The 21,008-nt window shown below is 42.2% G+C and overlaps 1 protein-coding gene across 12 annotated transcripts in view; it reads left to right on the top strand.

Annotated features, from left to right (window-relative positions):
- Positions 1-21,008, top strand: part of LOC106613666 (unconventional myosin-IXb) — a 114,175-nt gene that overhangs the window by 39,471 nt on the left and 53,696 nt on the right. For all 12 annotated transcript variants that reach the window (XM_045687433.1, XM_045687442.1, XM_045687437.1 and 9 more), the window contains exon 2: positions 15,837-16,743. In XM_045687433.1, the coding sequence (XP_045543389.1) occupies positions 15,904-16,743 (840 nt within the window). In that variant the 5' untranslated portion in view covers positions 15,837-15,903. The remainder of the gene's footprint in view (positions 1-15,836; positions 16,744-21,008) is intronic.

Raw genomic sequence — 21,008 nt, 5'->3', positions numbered from 1 at the left:
TCGGGAGCTCGTGCCAGGCCTGTCGGATTACCGACCCGCTGTGTAAATTACACAAAGGGGTTTTATTGAGCCCAGCTAAAATTGGTGTTGAATTCCCTGAGGAACAGAAGGAGAGGTTCGACGTACACACTCATCCCGGGGTCATGATCCAGTTATATATTTTGCTAACATACTCCCTGCTGCTAGATGCATGCCAAACAGCCCTCTGCGTGTCCCATGAAGACCTTGTATAAACACAGTGTTAGGTCTATACCTGCCTTCAAGGGATGTGAGATGGTGACGGCAGCCGGCTACTTGTTTATCTACTGATCACTTGTGCATGTTTCTGCAGTACCTAATCAATACAGTGCAGTCTGCGGACCATACCCACTGTCATCCCATCGTTAGTACTCTTCCATTTGGTTCTGATGGGCTATTCCAGAGGAGAATAGCCCATCAGATGTCTGGCTGGCTCATGGTTAGTCTTTCCCTTGTCTGTCAGCTTACTTTTATATGGAATATTTTGCCAAATGTTTATTTTACATTTGAGTAATTAACAGACACTCTTATACAGAGCGACTTACAATTAGTGCATTTATCTTAAGATTGATGTGGTTGTCTCACCCAGCTGTCTTAGTGAGTACATTTTCCTTCAATAAAATGGCAATGTCAGTGCTAGTGGAGGTGGCAGAACAGGGTGTTGGGTTTGAGAATTTACAAATGCAGTTAGGGATCCCTGTATTCTCCTATTTACTTTTCCCTGAAGAAAGAAGCAGACTATTTTTGAACTCGTGTTTTGTTGATGGCTGGCCAGGTTTAGGGAACCAAGTGGTGTTGGTGGGGAGGTGGGGGCTGCTGCATCACTCTTTTCTGCTGGCCCTTGAGTTTCTCTCTGCCCTGGCCGTCTGCTAGAAGAGTTAAATCGCTGAGGTGTTCCTTAAACAAAGGCAGTGTTTCTGTTTCAGCCACATGCTTCAGCGGGAGGCTCTCTTTCATTCAGACTGACTCTGGTTGCATCTGCACTCTGAAAAAGGGACTCTGGCTGATTTTTTTTTATTTTTTCCACTGCAGGCCCTTCTTTTTGTGCCTGGGGGACAATCTGTTTGGCCCCGTGCCAACTCTACTGCTCATCCCAATCAGGCTAGCTGCCGATTGCCTCAATGGCCCTTGTCTCCTCTTCCCCCAAAAGAGAATTAGGTGGTCTGCAGGAAGATATACTCTTCCTCTGAGACTGATAGTTGCCTCTTAGCTAATCCTGCGTCACACTAATGGGAAGCCTAGCATAACCCTTACATTCATCATAGCATGGGAAGCCTTTACAGCATTTATCCTGCCCCTCCCGCTTGCCTCGTTCAAAGGGATTGTCTCCTAGCTCATGTCCTAGGAGACCAGGCCACTCAGAATCCACTTCTTGTGGGTTGACCCCCATAGAGCTATTATGTTGTGTGGGGGTTAATGACCAAATGCCTTCATTGGTCTGTCTCAGTAATGGCTCATTTACTTCCTGCCAGTCACCCAGTGGTTGCTCAGCTCTGACTGGCTGCTCTGTGTTTGCAGAAGCCTGATAGCCTTCTGCAGTTTACAGACTAATGCAGCGAAATGCTCGTAATCTTAAGGCTGTCAGCTCGGTCATAAACCCTGAAAACAACTGTTCATAAAAGCTATAGCTTGACCCATTCATTGTGGAATGGGGTGGGATCGTCTCTCAAATGTATGGCACTTCAGGCTTCGCTCCCCCACTTTGGGTGGGGTTTATAGCTTTAAATGGCATGGAGGAGTGAGTAACATGGCACAGTTGGCATTCCAGGCTAGGCAGTCAGGGAAATGCTGCGACTTGAGCGATTTGCCTATCTCTATGTGCCAAGTGGGATCAGTTATGTTGATAAAATCTGTGTATGCGACGTGTAGTGTTCACAGATTTCTTTGCCTTGCCCAATATTGAAGCTGGCACTGCTAATTTGTTTCACAAATGTTTCCAGAAACACACTCCTAATTTCCATCACAAAAGGTTTGTTTGGCTCTCATATGTTATGTGCTTCCAGTAAAACAGTTATCATTTGTGTGTGTGCATTTTGTCCGTCTTGGTGACGTCATTAAGGTTCAGTAAAACTGAACTAGATGGCTATTCGCCTACTCTAAGTTTTGAGAATGGAGCTCATTCAAATATTGGTCACATCACAAGTGATATTTGTTACGGTCCTTGGATAGGATTGAAAAGCCACAGCAAAATGCCCAGTGATGGAAATATGTGGTCTTACACAAACTGGCCTAGTTTACATTGCTCTAAGGGTGCTTTAACAAGAACTTTCATTGAAATCTTGACAGTCATCATTGTTTAAATGGTTAGGAAATGCTGTCTTTACCCTTACAAAAGGTAATGAGAGTAATCTGATTTAGGCTAGACCTAGGTTAAGCGTACCTATTAAGTCACTTAATTTTTAGATTCATTCTTTAACCATTTTTCTTTATTTTAATGTAGTTCTATCCATATGTTTTTATTCTAAGCCAATCAAATGTTTTTAAGTAATTGACGTGTAAATTCCAACTAGTGGACAATTTCAAAGCTGCAAAAAAACGTTTGGTGTGGAGGTGACCCTCAAACACATTTCCCAAATATTTTTTTGTACCTACTCAGTATAGCTTTTTTTAAACAAATACTCAGGGATTTTGGTTTCTATTTTTATTACTTCTTTTTTTTTTTTACATGCGCTGCATTATGCAGGTTGAATGCTGTGCCATGATAGTGACTGCACATTACTGCTTATCACTTTATTAACCATTTATTCACTTGAATAAAATAATTAAATTGTCTTTTTGTTTTAGGCCTATTTGATGACTTTATTTCAATCCAAGTCATATCTCATTAGAGCTGCTGCCTATGCTGTCTGACTAAATAAGTATTTGAGTAGTTCTTCAAAGTAAAAAAGGCTGATTGATAGTTGGTAATCTTAGAGCATGTATTTTCAGGTAGATACCTCATGAAGCAACTGCTCTCTATCGCTCTCAAATCTTTTCTCCATTTCAGACCTGACAAATAGAGATGACTTGGAATGAAATAATTGTCATCAAATAAGCCTAAAACAAATGTAAACTGTGTGTGTACTACCGTTCAAAAGTTTGGGTCACTTAGAAATGTCCTTGTTTATGAAAGAAAATCACTTTTTTTTGTCCATTAAAGTAACATCAAATTGATCAGAAATACAGTGTAGACATTGTTAATGTTGTAAATGACTATTGTAGCTGGAAACGGCTGATTTTCTTTATGGAATATCTACAGAGGCCCATTATCAGCAACGATCACTCCTGTGTTCAAATGGCACGTTGTGTTAGCTAATCCAAGTTAATCATTTTAAAAGGCTAATTGATCATTAGAAAACCCTTTTGCAATTATGTTAGCACAGCTGAAAACTGTTCTTCTGACTAAAGAAGCAATATGCTGGCCTTCTTTAGACTAGTTGAGTATCTGGACCATCAGCATTTGTGGGTTCGATTACAGGCTCAAAATGGCCAGAAACAAAGACCTTTCTTCTGAAACTCGTCAGTCTATTCTTGTTCTGAGAAATGAAGGCTATTCCATGTGAGAAATTGCCAAGAAACTGAAGATCTCGTACAACGCTGTGTACTACTACCTTCACAGAACAGCTCATTCTGGCTCTAACCAGAATAGAGATTGGGAGGCCCCAGTGCACAACTGAGCAAGAGGACAACTACATTAGTGTCTGGTTTGAGAAACAGACACACCACAAGTCCTCAACTGGCTGCTTCATTAAATGGTACCCGTCAAACACTCGTCTCAACGTCAACAGTGAAGAGGCGACTCCGGGATGCTGGCCTTCTAGGCAGAGTTCCTCTGTCCAGTGTCTGTTCTTTTGCCCATCTTAATCTTTTTTATTTTTATGAATCCGCTTTCAGATAAGTAATTGAAAGTTATGGTCTTTGTGCATGCTTCCCCCCCTGTTTAATTTTTTAATTTTATTTTTTTTAAATACATTTGATTGATATGAGTGCTACTTTCATGACGAATAGTAATGATCAGTTTATTTAATCACTTTAGGTGAGATTAATATGTAATTCTACATAAGAACTATCCTTTTGTACATTTTTAACATTTTTGAAAAATAATTTAAATAGATCATTTTAAGAGGTGGGCTAATTTGGAACACCCAAGGCCTTAAAAGGTACATTCGGTAGCCTACCCATTAAGCAGTCTGGACTTTTCACATATTTTATTAAATATTTGTACGTCTTATTAAAACATTTAAGTAAAATTCATAACTTCACATTAGAGAATGAAATATTAATCTCATTTTATTACAGAAATTAGGGCAGTATATGATCGAAATGTCTAAACGTAGATATTGGGCTCAATAGGTACTTACTACAGGAGGTTGGTAGCACCTTAATTGGAGGACGGGCTCATGGTAATGGCTGGAGCGGTGTAGGTGGAATGGTATCAAATACATGGTTTCCATGTGTTTGCCATTTGCTCCATTCCAGCCATTGATAATTCAGAGGCGATAGGGGTACCCTCTACACCAATTAGCTACTTCTAAGGAAGTAGTTTGTTTTTGTTTTAATTCCTCTTCTGCTCATAGTAAGCAGCTTAGCCTCCACCACACAGACAATCCATCGATCCATTATCTTTATTTCTGGAATTCTGGGCATCCTCCAAGTTTCCAGGAGGTTCTGCGTTTGGCTAAAACATTCGCAGTAACCCTTTTCGATTATGTTCTGAGACCCCTCGCACGGCATTGCTTCTCTGCTTTGAAGCCGGTGTGGGTATCAGTGGAAAGAGTTAAATTGACAGATTTAAACCAGACCAGCTCATAATGGAGGATAATGATAATGCTGTTTTTTGTGGTCCCAGTATTTTTGCAGGCCTTGGCATTTTACAGGCTGGATTTCTGGGGTTGTGGTCAACAATTGAGTCACTGGCTGCTGTTTTGTAGCAATTCCCCTTCTGAATGATTCAGTGTCTTACTATTGATGCCCATCTCTGGCTATAGTCTCTTTACAGCTTTGTTGCTGTTCTGTTTGGGAGCAATTTATAGTGAATGTGGAGAAGAGGCCTACATTTGGTAATGCAGGCTTTTTGCATGTTTACCAAGAGGAAACAATGGCTTTTAAGATGTTTTGATTACAAAACAAACCGATTCCTGCTTTTGGGAGAGGGACTCGTTTTTTGGGCATGTAGTTCAACATTTTGTATTTTTTCACATTGAAAAAAAAAGAACTCTGGCCTGATGACAGCAGTGATAAATGATACAGTAATTTACGTCTTGTCTCGCTCTCTCTTTCTCGGGGTTCACTCAGTAGCGCCACCAGTGTCAAGTTAGGTTACATGATATGTTACACGGGGCTATAATCAGCTGTTTTCTGCTTTTGGTTTTAGCTCATTGTTTTACATCAATATTAGTTATAGATAGCTATATTATATTCCTTTGCTTTCTTCCTTTTGGATGTACTTGGATATGGGCAGATCCACAGTAACAGAATTATGCTGAGACTAGGGCTGTTGCGGTCATGAAAAATTGTCAATCAAATAACTGCCAGACTCACGGTAATTGACTGACTGTTAATTAGTGTAAACACGTTTAGCATCTTCTGGCTTACACGCATAGCCTACAAGCCACTGATGCAGACCTTTGGAACATCTACTTTTTAAAAACTCAAATAAATCCATTTAATATAGCCTACACCATCACAATAAATCCATTATTTATTTTAGACAGGTCTTAAGAAACATGAAGGAATATGTAGTCTATTTCAGAAGAACCGACTAGCATACGGGTCAATGACCTGCCGTGAATATTTTGGCGCCTGACTGAAATATTTTCCAAAATCAACAACCCATTTATACCAATGTTATGTAACTATGCCCTTTCTCTTTTTAGTCCTAAAAGAGTTATGGTTGAATGTGAGAAAAAAAACTGTCCCTTTCGGTGCTCTAAAGTTCAAACAAGTAATACGGAGCGACTGTCAGACTAATGCAATCTATATAAATGACAGTTTTATGATTTGAGATGTTTTATTAACAAATGGTTATTCTGGCATGATTTAAGGGTCTTTTGCACTATACGTCTGTAAACAACCTTGCTGGAGTCAAAGGAACCATGAAATTGCACCAGGTCACCTCCACAGTGGCAAGCGAGTGTCTTGCTTCTGCAGCAGACCAAGCATCTGCAACACCTGTTTCAGTGCTGTGGAAGTGAACTTCATTGAAAAACACCATCAGGAGAAGACCACCACTGAGGAACAGCAAGATGAAGCTGTGGCCAAGTCAACACTTGCTGAAAGTCTAGGCAGTTTTGTCATTGTCAGCTACGAAGACCGCCCCTTTTGTAGGCCAGGTGCTGAAGGTGATTGGGGAGAAAGTGCAGGTCACTTGTATGCAGCAGCATGAAGTGAGGAATGTTTTTGTCTGGCCTGCTGTACAAGACATTACCTTCCACTGAAGGAGATGTGAAGTCAATGATCAGTGAGCCCGAGCCCTTCAACTCAAGAGCGTCTCGGCTGTCCGACACAGACTGGGCTGGTTTCTTGTCACGCTAGTGCAACAACATCAAAAGCACTGTTTTAAGAAGGCAAGTTTGATTTATTGGGAACTTCAATGAGTTTAACTTTTGCTACAAAGTGATCACTTCTTTGTCTTTTAATGTTTGACTCTCATGAAGTTTGCACAATTAAACTTAATTCAAAATTGTAATCTTGCAATGTTCTGCTCAAACTTAATCACAGATGTTTTAATATTAGAATTAGAAAAACTTTGTCTATGCAATGTGGAGATTTTAATGTTAAGACATTGCACAAACATTTGACTATTTATTACAATTGTAATGTAGAATGTTAAATTACTGTATTTCAAAAAGTTGACTATTCATTTTACAATGTTAACACTGTTTTTAACATTGTTTGTTAAAAAAATTAATGATGGTGTTTGGGGTTGTCCAGTGAAAAGTAAAAAAACAAGGATATATTAATTTTACTGTTAACTTTAATATTGAATATTTGAGGCCGTGCACATATTCATATTTTACTCTTCTTTGCTTGAATTAATGGCCCGAAAACATTTCTAAAAATGTTTATTCACGATTAAGTCATTTGGTGCAATCACAAACTCATTTTTGATAGTTTTTAGCGACAAACCTTGAATGTGCATGGGTAACACTCAAGGGAACATAAAAAGTGTTTTGAAATTAAATTGTTTTCTCTTTTCAAGTTTTCACTTTTAAAACTTTGCCATTGACCCATACTGAGTTGTCTGTGTTAGGCCCTGATCTGTCTATGCCATGTAGCTGTGGGCTACACTAGTTCATTTAGCAGACAAGATGTGCTTAGAATTCCGTGTCTTTATTAGTATGGAGAATACAATTGAACATAGGTTAATAAAATAGGATATTTTCTCCAAACAATTTCAAAGGAAGTGCACTATTCTGTGAGCGGTTAGCAAAGAAACTGGTCCTCCTATATGCTTAATTTAGTTATTTATGCAACTTCAGTTGTGATACAAATGTTGGGCTATATGTTTAATACATTCTAAGGCTGCATGATGGGACTCTAATGATGAAAGTCGCAAGATGCACACACGTCATCAGTCTCTCATTCACAATTTTGATAAGCGGTTGATAATATTCTCACCAGGCCGCAAATTTCCTTGCGTGGCCGTAATGCCCCCTGAAAAATCCATGCCTTTTGTGGCCAAAGTAGCTATTGTGCCCTTGGGCTGAATGTAATAGGCTAATTATAATTCCCGGCTGCCGTGCTCCAAAGAACCTCACTCACATGGCTCTCGGATGTGGCCAAGGCTACAAGTGAATGAAGACTGACATATCGGGGACACAACTGCGCGCGTCCCTCCTTATTGAATTTCGAGGCGCATATTGAAGATGTCACAGCTGTCCACATTTGGCCTACTTTTCATCAGCCAACAAGAAGGCCTAACGAACCGCAAAAGCACTAGCCTATGCCAATCTACTATTCCCCCATAGTACAAAAATTGACCTATTTTATTGGTTAACTTGTCCTTCTCTGCAAGAATGAAATATTCCAAACATACATAATTAATACAACCACTTGCATCAAGAAAACATTTGAAAGCAATGAGGCTGATTGTTTAGCCTAAAATGTTGATAAACAGTGTGATCGCAATCTCCGTAGCTGACGTAAGACCTTATTTTAAACAGGTCAACATTCACAAGGCTGCAGGGCCAGACGGATTACCAGGACGTGTACTCATAGCCTGCGCTGACCAACTGGCAAGTGTCTTCACTGACATTTTCAACCTGTCCCTGCCCAAGTCTGTAATACAAAAATGTTATAAGCAGAGCACCATAGTCCCTGTGCCCAAGAACGCCAAGGTAACCTGCCTAAATGACTACCGACCTGTAGCATTCACGTCTGTAGCCATGAAGTGCTTTGAAAGGCTGGTCATGGCTCATATCAACACCATCATCCCAGAAACCTCAGACCCACTTCAATTCGCATACCGCCCCAACAGATCCACAGATGATGCAATCTCTATTGCACTCCACACTGCCCTTTCCCACCTGGACAAAAGGAACACCTATGTGAGAATGCTCTTCATTAACTACAGCTCAGCATTCAACACCATAGTGCCTTCAAAGCTCATCACTACGCTCAGAACCCTGGGACTAAGCACCACCCTCTGCAACTGGATCCTGAATTCCTGACGGGCTGCCCCCAGGTGGTAAGGGTAGGCAACAACACATCTGCCATGCTGATCCTAAACGGGCCCATTAGGGGTGTGTGCTTAGTCGTCTCCTGTACTCCCTGTTCACGCATGAGTACGTGGCCAAGCACGACTCCAACACCATTAAGTTTGTTGACGACACAGCGGTTGTAGGCCTGATCACCAACAATGAGAGAGCCTATAGGGAGGTCAGTTATCTGGCAATGTGGTGCCAGGACAACAACCTCTCCCGTAACGTGATCAAGACAAAGGTGATGATCGTGGACTACAGGAAAAGGAGGGCCGAACATGCCACCATTCTCAAAGGGGCTCTAGTGGAGCAGGTTGTGCACTTCAAGCTCCTTGGTGTCCACATCACCAAGACAGTCATGACGCGTGCACGACAATGCCTATTCCCCCTCAGAAGACTGAGATTTGGCATGGGTCCTCAGATCATCAAAAAGTTCTACAGCTGCACCATCGAGCGCATCCTGACTGGTTGCATCACCGCCTGGTATGGCAACTGCTGGGCCTTGGACCGCAAGGCGCTACAGAGGGTAGTGTGTACATCACTGGGGCCAAGCTTCCTGCCTTCCAGGACGTCTATACCAGGCGGTGTCAGAGGAAGGCCCTTAAGATTTGCCAAAGACTCCAGCCACGCTAGTCATAGACTGTTCTCTCTTCTACCGCACGGGAAGCGGTACCTGAGCGCAAAGTCTAGGTCCAAAAGGCTTCTTAACAGCTTCTACCCCCAAGCCATAAGACTCCTGAACAGCTAATCAAATGGCTACCCCGACTATTTTAATTTTTACGCTGCTGCTATTTGCTGTTTATGCATAGTCACGTCAATATTTGGGCCAAATCAAGTCCGGACCGGACCAAAGAATGAAGTCTGTGGACATTTGAAATCAACGCCAGGGCCGAGTGAACAAATGTAAACTGCTTTTCGACATCCGGTGTAGGTCAGTGCTCAGTGGGTGAGGATGCTGATTACAGTAAATGGAAAGAGGGTAGGTGGATGGCTCGTGACGATATCAGGATATTTTTTTCCCATGCCCAAAAAAAACACAACACGAAGCAGACTACTCATTGGGCCTATTAAAAACCTGCTGTATGTAAAATGTGTGCTATAGCTTGGATAATGTTTGTTTTCCTAAAGAAGTTAAATCCACTTCGTGTTTTTTATTTCCTCACAATGATGCTAACCAGTATCGCAATACTGGTATCGTCCCGGCCCTAGAAGGTGGTAAGTGTCAGTTATGGTTGGGTGACGTCAACCTTTCTCCTGATGTACTCCGCTATACGATGGTATCGCCCCCCCCATTGGCAAATCCAAAAAATACATAAAAATAAAAACTCAGCTAAAACCACAGTCCGGCTAAATCACATGCTACAACTGGACGAATCATGATGAAAGACGAGGTAGTTGAAAGCCTGGGCAGAGGCAGGCAAATAAGTGCAGGCAAATATTTTCTAATATTCCTTTCTGGTGGAGCTTCAGCATGGAACAGTTGTCTGTCTCGCACACATGATGGAGCAAAGTGACAGTCAACTGATGTGGAACGGGCTGTCTTACCACATTAGTGAGCTAAGGTATAAATCATGGGCTGGATAGAAGCAAACGTCTAACGTCTTCAGAACTAGAGAATTGCCTTATTTGCCTCATCCTCTCTTAATAGGCCATTGTTTGTTCTATCTCTCATAAAGCTGTGATTTGAGAATAGCCAATTCCTAGGCCTATAGACTCCCAATTTCATTCTTGTCAGTTCGATTCATTCATTGTTTGATCGGGAGAAAGCCATGCATGCATATAAGGATGTAGGCCTAAGCCTAGCCCAAAGTCATATCCATATCGAATGGGGACAGAAGGGAATATAGCCTACGTTTTTTTTTTTTTAAACAGCTAGGCACAATATGTTTAAGGAGTGTCTGTTTTTATAAAATAAAATAAATCCTAGCTTTTGGCTGAAAGCCTATGCTATGATCTGACGTTAGTGTTAAATAATATTTTCTGGACATTTTGCGCTGTTTTTGCGGAATTCTCCATTTAGCAAACCAAATGCAAAGCTGGAGCTCTGAGCTGGATATACTGTAAGTGTTGATATGACACCAGAAAAAAGTGAATTATCAGTTAGAGCATGTCCGTGTCTCACAGCCTAAATATCAAAAGCTGTTTAGTGCGATTTCTGATTTTTATTTCTTGCTTGAGATTTAGGGCCTGCCCCATCAGCGGTGAACTGCATTGTTGGTTAAGGGCTTGTAAGTAAGCATTTCACGGTAAGGTCTACACCTGTTGTATTCGGCGCATGTGACAAATACAATTTTGATCTGATGACATTTTGTGTTGATAATGGACCGTAGAATTCTCATCGGCTTGTTCTGTCCTCTCACCGTTTCATTTGGTGGTGGCGTGGGCACCTGCTCAGTGCGCACACTTCTGGCGTTTCTACGCTTAGCTCTCGTAGGTGTAGGTTCAGGTTGAGGCTCAGAATTATAAGAATACTCATCAGAGATTGTCATGATGAATTTCTTTCCCAACATCTGAGTCGTTTTTATTCAGATGTTTTAGCAACGCTAACGAGTGCATCGGTTAGTCATGGTCTTCTTGCCATTGTACGTTACGCACGCTCTTGCTGTGTACTCCAAGTAGGCCAGAAGACTTATAGAGTACATAACATTTAAAGTATTAGAATAGATCAATACATTAACAATTATGCATCGTTCGCTTCCCTTCGCATCAACTCATCCATTATTCCGCCTACTTCATTTATTTATTGTTTATAAAACATTTATTTCGGTATAGATTAGGCTAACTTTCAAAGCAGTTATCGGGGGGATTTTCAAATAGGCACAGCATCTTCAACTATCGGGAGGAAGAGGCGCAAGCCCTACTGTCGAGAGGAGAGGGGGACAACGGGGAAAATCATATAAAAAATGACTGTCCTCCTAAAACTGTCTAACACCAGTTCTCTTTGATATTAAGATTCTTACGACATTGTGTATTATAGACGTATTTAGGAAAGGTAATAGATGGAGGGGGGCGTGACTTTTTAAAAATGGCAGAGATGTTTTTAATTCATGAGCTGTCCAAATGACTGCTTTAGTGGTTCTATTGTGTGTTTTATAGTAACATGTCATTTAACTGTAAAAATGTATTAGCCTAACTTTTTTTTAATGTGGCATAAACACAACCAGTCATGTTTCCATCTGATGGTAAAACAAATCACTTCAAAAAGTGGTTACTTTCGCAAAATAGCATCGGATGTACTGAAACAGCGCGTTTCGTTCTTACAATATGTAGCCCTATGTATCTGATGCGGTTTGGCTAAAAAAATCCATTTTTTATATTAAAATATTTTAATTGGACTGGTAAGGATGTATGGTAGGGCGAGCCAGGATCAATGTTCCCTCCTTTTTTATCGGCACTGAGCAAATATCAGGTCTACTGAGCACAAACTTGAAAGTTCTGAAAATGCTGTGCAACTTCCAGCGTGCATTTACTGTGAACACTGAGGCTGTATCCGGTTTAAGTGGCCAAGTAGGCTAATGTGGCTATTTGATCGTAATGTAGGCCTATCAGATTGGCTGCCATCAAAAACAATGGAGAAAATTCATCCCATAACATTTTAACATGGAAATAGTACAGCTATCATTCAGCCTACAGTAGCAACTGCAGCCAATGTGTGGTGTTCAATGTAGGCCTACATTCCATGAGACTTTTGGGGAAAAAATAAAATAATAATTGCTGTGGTGTTTGATGCAAGAAACCACTTTACAAAATAAAATGCATTATTCCCATACCATTACTACACGGAATAAGACATTTTGCTACCCTCTGCCATTAGGCATGTTGCCTGACTGTGCCATTCTCTGTTGTACACTCTTTACTGCATGGTGCCAGGCAAGTTCAAATAGGCAAAACTATGGTCAGTCACATCGTCTTCACCGTAGATGATGGCTGTCAACCATCCGTTGATTTACGGTTCTATCGTAATATCGCACAACCCTAGTGTCAGTAAAAGCGGAGAGAGATGACATTAACTGGATAGGTAGTGAGGAGGTGTTGTCCAGACCTTTAGTCTTGCTTTGACCACCAGATAGTGGAAAGAGAGACAGTTATAAGCTAAACATAACAGTATGCTAGTGGAAGGGAGGACCGGACTGTACCAGATGACCCAGCTGCGGTTTGTGACTACTATGAGTACCCATTGTTGCCAAATCAATTGCACTAATTCTGTTACTGATTTTCTTTGCTAATTCCGTTACCAATTTCTTAACAGAATTACGAGTTTTAGTCACTTAATAATTCATAAACTTTATCAGTGAAAGCACTAGCTAATTGGTAGGTCTACCTTTTTTTAATTGTTACTTCAGTGAACTTTATCCTCCCTCATGAGGGAGAGCAGTTAGAAAATATCTTTAAGATATGTGGGTTTTTGGTGGCGGAATTACAAGGCAATGTTTCTTAAACTTACAGAAGGCAAATCATTTCTCCAAAGCTAAATATTAATTTGATATTAGTTGGCAGGAGTCTTTATTTCACATTGTGTTTTTATATTACCTACATACTTTTTCTGGTAGATGTTGTCTCTGTTTGACTTGAAATCAAAGGTTTTGCTTGTTCCAAATTTTTAGGGTTGAAAATGGTTGAAAAATGTATATGCCTTCATTTCTCAAATATAGACTGTTAGCTTTAATTTGACATGCTCCTATGTACTTCACATGTTGGTGCTCATGGATCCTTCTACAACAAATGCCCATATGTAAATCTGGGGTCTCAAGTTGGCCTTGAGCCAGAAGCTATTGGCATCAGCTTAACGAAGCATGCCAGTCTCATCTGGTCGAAGAGCGGAGGAACCGTGGCATTTACTAGTATAGCAAAGCTCCATGCCAGTCTCTCCACAGTCTGCCACTGTCAGCTTGTTGGAGGCGGCTGTGAAAGGGACTCTCTTCAATTAGATTTACAGCTCCATGAACTAAAAGCTTTAAAATGTCTGCCTATTAACTTCCTATCTATTAGCATTGTCTTAAAACCATTCCTGTACATTTTGTTAGGCGACATTGTGTTTTTATGTTGATCGTGTTACTCATCATCATATTACTTTTTGAGTTTCTTTGGCTGTCTTGCGGTTGACCATAAAGTGCTGCCCAATGCTTGAGATGGTTAGTGTCACTTCCCTCAGGAAATCGCTGTCTTTTTTTTGAGTTTCCAGCCTGAACAGCTTCTCCACTGTTTCTGCTTATTGAATTTGTAGGGTCCATAATGTAGTACTACTGGAGCTCTGCCAATGTGGAAATGGAATCATCCATGAATGGGAAGACGAAGTGTTTGACAGAGTGGGTGTCTGCTATTCTCCTGCTGGCTTTCGCAGATTCTGCCATTACTCTCCTGAAGTTGCTGGTAATGGGCTACATGGAGTCGGTTAACCTTTCTCATGTGGAATGCCAATTTCTTACCATTTCTCCCGATCTGCGTGCCAGTTATGGTTTTCATATGCAAATTCCAGTCCAAGTCAAGCACTTACAAGAAGTAATCAGGTAGGCCTATTTTATGACGTTTCCATTGGATCAGAGCATGACATTGTCCCCCCCGTCCCCAGTGCGTACCTGCTTCTTGCACTTCGCGGAGCAGTTGTCAAGGAAATGAGTTTGTGTTTATACAGGATGTACCGCCTCCATCCACCTACCATCAACAAATCATGTCAATGCAGAGATATACAGAGCCCTCCGCATTGTTACAAACTTTGGGAATAGCATGGCGATGCGGTATGGAGCTCATTTTGCGTCACACCCCCTCTGACCACATTTTCGGATCAAGCATAAATTGGCTTTAGGTCTATGCCGCCACAATGGATTAGTTCACTGAGATGGGCGCATATCTAGTGTGTGTGTTGGTTGAGCAGTAACATATACAATCTCGGTCGACCAACAGCTTAATACCAAACAATCACCCAGTCGACTAATTGGGGTCAGCCCTAATTTGGAGGCAGATGCTGAGGTGACAAGTTCATTCGACCTTTCCTGCTAACAGTAAAGTTTCTGTGGTGGTGCTATTTTTAGAGTAGGCCTTTCACGTGACGGCTACTGTAGTGATGTTGAAACATGAGTCATTATTATCATCCCATTAACTTCTCACATTTAGGCCATGCATGGGTGTCTGATCTGTGTCCAATGAACCCAAATTCTCACTAGTGGAAAATCTGGAAATTCCATTGAGGGAAATCAAATGTAGGCCAACTTGGTCAGGGAGATTTTAGGCTGGGTTCTAGATGCAGAAAACCAGAACATTAGTGTCAGATGGACAGTAGCACAAAACTGAAAGTCAAACTTGAATATCAGTCAACAGTTTGGTTGTACTGGCCCCTACCCCTTGGTATAGCCTATATTTAGTCAGCTTCTAATGACATAACCTTAAAATAAATATAGATTTTTACTTGAACAAAGAACCTTAAATGCATTGCATGTTCATCTATTATCAAAATTTAAAGAAACCAATAAATACATTTTACTCGGTTGTATTTTTCTAATTATGTTTCTCAAACTTTTGAATATTGTCCCATACAATAATCTTAGCTCTGAGTTTTGTTATTGTATTGATATTACTCAACCATTAAGTGGAGGGAAGGATGTAGAATTCCCTTGATGGTAGTGTAAATTGCTTGAATCAAATAGTTGAAGGATCTTTTTAACAAAAAAATAATTCAGAACCATGTTTTCAACTGCCTGCCTATGTGCTGTGATGCAAGTCACATGTTCACTCTTCAACAGCTTAGTCAAAGACACAGACGTTTGGAGTTTATACACACTCAAAATGCTCAATCCAAGCTTTCCCTGTGGGCTGTGAGTCTTTTGTTTAAAACCAACCCATTTGTTAGCATTTTGAAACACAGGCATAATGCCATTGTGGCAAACTGTTTAGACCTTTTGCGAGGCTGCAATGGGAAACTTCCACAATCTGGAATAGCTCAATGTCTTTCATTTAGCCTAAATTAAACTATTCTTAATTGATGACTTTATCCCACACAGGGTCGTTTGGCACTTTTAACGTAGATGTGGCTAACCGTTTGCACCACAGCTCTTGTTGCTTTGTCAGCTTCAGTTTTTTTTCACCATATGAGCTTCAATGTAAAACTGTCTCTGAACACAATTGTCTTCCTGTGCTCCCCAGGTGCTGGGTGGTGAGAGAACAGAAGGCAGTGTGGACGGCATGCTGAGGCGACTACACCTGCCCCAGAATGAGTGTCAATGATGGTGAAGGCGGAGCAGCTAGCAAAGATGGACGGGCCTACAACCTGCAGGTTTACCCACGGCTCTCAGCGGACTGCCCACCTTGCTGTTCCCTCAAGGTGCCCAAGGAGGCCACGGCTGCCTCAGTCATCCAGGACGCAGCCTCGGCCCTGGGTGTGGACCCACAGCGCCTCTACGTGCTGGCCGAGGTGAAGGAGTGCGGCGGGGAGGAGTGGGTGCTGGAGTCGGGGGACCTCCCCGTCCAGAGGGTCCTGCTGTGGCCTCGCAAGGCCCAGGAGCAGCACCCCCAGAGCGAGGGCTTCTACTTCGTCCTCCAGGAGAGGAACCGCGACGGCACCATCCACTACGTCCACCTTCCCGCCCTCTGCAAGGAGCAGGAGGCACAGAGGCTGGCGGCCAGAGGCTTCCTCCCCCCGCGCCAGGAGGACTTTAATGACCTGTGTAACCTCCCGGTGCTCAATGAGAGCAGCATCCTGGATAACCTGCGCAACCGCTTCCACAAGAAAAAGATCTACACCTACGCCGGATCTATCCTCATTGCCATCAACCCCTTCAAGTTCCTTCCCATCTACAACCCCAAGTACGTCAAGATGTACGAGAACCACCAGCTGGGGAAACTGGAGCCGCACATCTTTGCCATCGCGGACGTGGCCTACTACGCCATGCTAAGAAAGAGGGTAAACCAGTGCATCGTTATCTCTGGGGAGAGCGGCTCAGGGAAGACGCAGAGCACCAACTTCCTCATCCACTGTCTGACGGCCCTCAGCCAGAAGGGCTACGCCAGTGGAGTGGAGAGGACCATCCTGGGTGCTGGGCCTGTGCTGGAGGTAAGACTTTTTGTACGCATGTGCAATAGGGCTGGGAATTGCCAGGGACCTCACGATACGATGATATTGTGATACTTAGGTGCCACATATGTACTACAATTCTCACCATTCTATATGTATTGCGATTCGATACAGATTTTTTTATTTGATGTTCCAAACATTTTGCTCACTAAAGGCTATGTCTGCTGCAGAGCGACAAGATAGCATTAGAACATTTTGTTTTGATACGTCATGGAAATAAAAGGGCCGAAAACATGTTGGCTCACTATTTAAAAAGATGGCGAAAGGCTATAGGATGAAAATACCGGAGTTTTGGCGCAGGTACAGCCGACTAGCGCTAGCTAACACTACCTAGCAAGTAAAAAAATATTGTGATATAATATCGTCCCCCAAAAATATTGTGATCGGTAACGGTATCTTATTTTTTTATCCAATCACTAATGTGCAATGAAGTTGGAGCTCATACCTAATATCACACCTCTTCTAGCAGGATGTCTGTGTGGTTGCAATGGGGCTAAGGATGTGTGTTTCTGACTCACTTTTTCTGTCCGGCTCAGTTGGTAGAGCATGGTGTTTGCAACGTCAGCATGGTGTTTGCAACGCCAGGGTTGTGGGTTCGATTCCCACGGGGGGCCAGTACAAAAAACCAAAAAAAATGTATGAAATGTATGCATTCACTACTGTAAGTCGCTCTGGATAAGAGCGTCTGCTAAATTACTAAAAATGTAAAAATGTGTATGTGAACACTCATTCCCCATTATTTGTCCAGTCTCAGTCAAGGTTAGCAGGGAATTAAACCCAATGTGAAATGTTTTTAGCTGAGATCTCATTCCCAAGGCAGATGATTCCTCTTCACAGGTGACTAATCTTGTCAAGATGCATGAGCCTGCACTCTGTCCACATGCATATTATTGAAGAGCATCAAACCTAGTTCTTCCAGAGAAGAGGACTTTTGAGATGCGCCATTTGTCAAATGTGTTTTCCTTGAGCCAGGAGTTGGAGATCTGTTAGTCGTCCGTCATGTGACCTGAAAGAGGATCTGAGGCTGGTGTAGATGTGTGCAAAAGGAAGAAATGAAAGAAGATGTGGAGATATTATCCCAGGCATCAGTTTAACCCTTTAAAAATGTTTCTAAATATTCTCAAACAACTCCAAATGTTCTATGTCCTGAAGAAAGATTTACTTAAATTATGATGTTTACGCATTCAACTTTGGCTTTCTGGAAGATGACAAGCTGCTATATCTGAATGTTTTTGCTCAGTGATCCTGCTTTGTGATATACCCCCTCTGTTGCATATCAATGAGTCATGTCGTGTGAGAATAGAGCGACGATCAGGCCCTTGACCAGGAGTCATTGTCAGTTATGTTGAACAGCTGTGCATACTAAAGGAAAGCTCATGGAAATACTTTCTAGACACCAGCTTTAGAATATCTCTGATTAACTTAGAGCTCCCATGTGGTTCATTATGTTCCATCTTGTGGTCTAGAGCAAAATCAAATTGTACATTCTAATTGGATCACTCACGTTATTGCAGAACAATGGCTACCATTCATTACCTATAATTGGAAAAATTTGAATCAATCAAGTTTAGGCCTACTATAATACAAGTTGCAACAAGGGAACAACAATCCGCATAGAGCAAATTGTGTGTGCCTGTGAATCAGTGTTTTGGATCAGGTGACTGAGTTGTTTACACACACACAGAGGTGTAGCCTTTTTTTACATCACAAGTAGGATTGTAGTTATGATCTTAACACTGCGGGATGTAGCCTATTTGACCTGTGGCCTGACAGGCTGACTACACCGCTCGTGTCGTGTGCTTTTAGAGATCTATATTATTAAATTTAGAGATTTATATTATTTGATCATTGCACCCACACTGCTCGCGGGCTAAAATAGAAGTCAGTTCTATTTGTGACGCAGATCGCACTGCAAGTCCTGCCTCTCCCATCTCTTCATTGTTTATACCCACGTGGGTGATTTGAAAGATGAACTGTGTTGTCGGTTTTCGTGGTAATTCTATGAAAGTTTAGATGCCAATCACTAAATTCAATGAAGAAAAGGCCTGGAAGGAGGAGAGGTGACTAGAAACGATTCGGTTGACCGTTTTATGTGTGGATTAATTGTCAGAGTAGAGGACCTTGTGCATTTCAGGTAAAATAACAACTGAATGTTTTATATCTCAGGACAAATTAGTTAGCAACAGCAAGCTAGCTAAATAGGACAAATGAGCTAGCAAGTGCAAGCTAGCTAGCTAAATTGCCATTCATGTTTTATGCTTTTCGACCTGTCCCCAAATTAATGTAATTGGTTCAGAGTTTGTTTTGATATTTTAACCTGCGTGTCTTGATCGCGTTTGGTGTAGGGGGACAAAATACATTTACACACGATGGCGCACGAGAACAGCCGGTTTGGGTTCCGTGTGAGTCATGTGTTGTCAGTGAACTCTGGGCCCCTGGTCATGTGACGTTATGAAGCACTTCCTGTTAGAGATGGTAATCGGGCTGAGTCAGTCGGTGATCACAGGAGGACAGGCATGCTCTTCTCTGGGCCCCAGGCACCATGTCACCTCTGAGTCCACCTGGACATCCCAATACACATTTCTATTTAACTAGGCAAGTCGGTTAAGAACAAATTCTTATTTCCAATGACGGCCTACCCCGGCCAAACACTAACCGAGACGACACTGGGCCAATTGTGCGCCGCCCTATGGGACTCCCAATCACGTCCGGTTGTGATTCAGCCTGGAATCAAACCAGGGTCTGTAGTGACGCCTCTAGCACTGAGATGCAGTGCTTTAGACTTCTGCGCCCCCCGGGAGCCCCACATACCAGCTAGCAGAACTCCAAGCCCTGCCTTTAACACACGCTCAGATCAATGGTCCTGTGTGGCTCAGTTGGTATAGGGTTCTGGGTTAGATTAGAGACACACAACTCAGCAGAATTGCCAAATGTCTAACCCAGATATCACACACACTGGTCATTGGTTGTAAATGAGTGTGGAGCAAGGGCTGCTTTGGTGTTTGTAACTAATGGGCCCCAGTTCTAATATGGTAGCAAATCCCTCTCACATCTGTTTTATGCCTCAGTAATGTGGCTAAAAATAGGTCACAAACTGTTAAAGGCCTCAGGAGGAATGCAGTTTATTGGAAGTAAATGCAGCATTGTAACTTATCGGTATTAAATTCTCAGACCCCCTTGAATTCTAACAGTGTTCATTCTGGTTTCACACTAGAATGGCAGTATTTCTGTGTAAATGTCAACTGGTCTGGTCAATTCACTGCACTGCAGAGTGGGCAGAATAGAATACAGTATCTGGCATACTATCTGTCAAACTTTCAGCTCTCTGCAATGCCTCATGATCCTTTTACAGGAGAGACTAGTAACTGTGCAATGTTCTGAGGCAGCAGCAAGATGAATAGATGGTCCCAAGGCTTTGGTTGGAGAGAACTGGAGATTTTCCCCTCAATCAGCAGTCCTTGTTGCTTTGGCAGGCTGGATGAGGCTGGTTCTGTCTCTCTGCTCCAGACTGCCCTACTGCTTCCCCAGGCCTGTGGTCTGACGGGCAGACTTAGACTGGCCTGTGAAACAACCAAGACCCAATTCCTGCAGGACTGAGCCAGGACCAGATGCTCTATCCTGGCTCCTCCGTAACAGCCTTACCAGCCCTTCGGTAAAGCACACAGACCTGCGCAAACACCCACACTCGCGCACACACACACACAACGTTTCCTCTTGCTCTTGCAGAAGGCTCTGCAAGGTTTTTTAGAAGGCATAGCAAACGTTCTGCAACAAGCCCACATGATGGCTGACGTGAAAATACATTTTACAGAGGATGTAATATCTTAGAAGTTATGTTCTGTATTCTTCCTGTTTTTCAGACAAGTTTTGCCGTTTCCTCTTCCAACGAGTCCAATTCCAACTAATGACTTAAATATGAGGTTGCTTTCAATCTTTACATTTTGGCATTGGCTCTTTTTTTCTTGGAGGCAGTCCAAGTTACAATGGGTAAAAAGTGAACTGTGTTTTCTCTCTGTCTGGCCGCTGAAGCTATGAGGAATCTCTTCAGCTTTGGTTGCGTTTTGATAAGGTGAGATCATTGGCGTGTAGCGTGACTCTTTAAACTACAGTGTGCCTTGTGGACTACCTTAGCGTTCAGACAGCATTCAACATTTACCTCTTGAACACAACTCAATCATTTACCGCTATCCCGTTGCCCAGTCACTTTATCCCTACCTATATGTACATATCTACCTCAACTACCT

This window comes from Salmo salar, chromosome ssa10, assembly GCF_905237065.1.
Source record: "Salmo salar chromosome ssa10, Ssal_v3.1, whole genome shotgun sequence".
In the NCBI taxonomy this organism is placed as follows: Eukaryota; Metazoa; Chordata; class Actinopteri; order Salmoniformes; family Salmonidae; genus Salmo; species Salmo salar.
The sequence above is the reverse complement of the archived record's forward strand: the minus strand, read 5'-3'. Positions and strand labels throughout refer to the sequence as shown.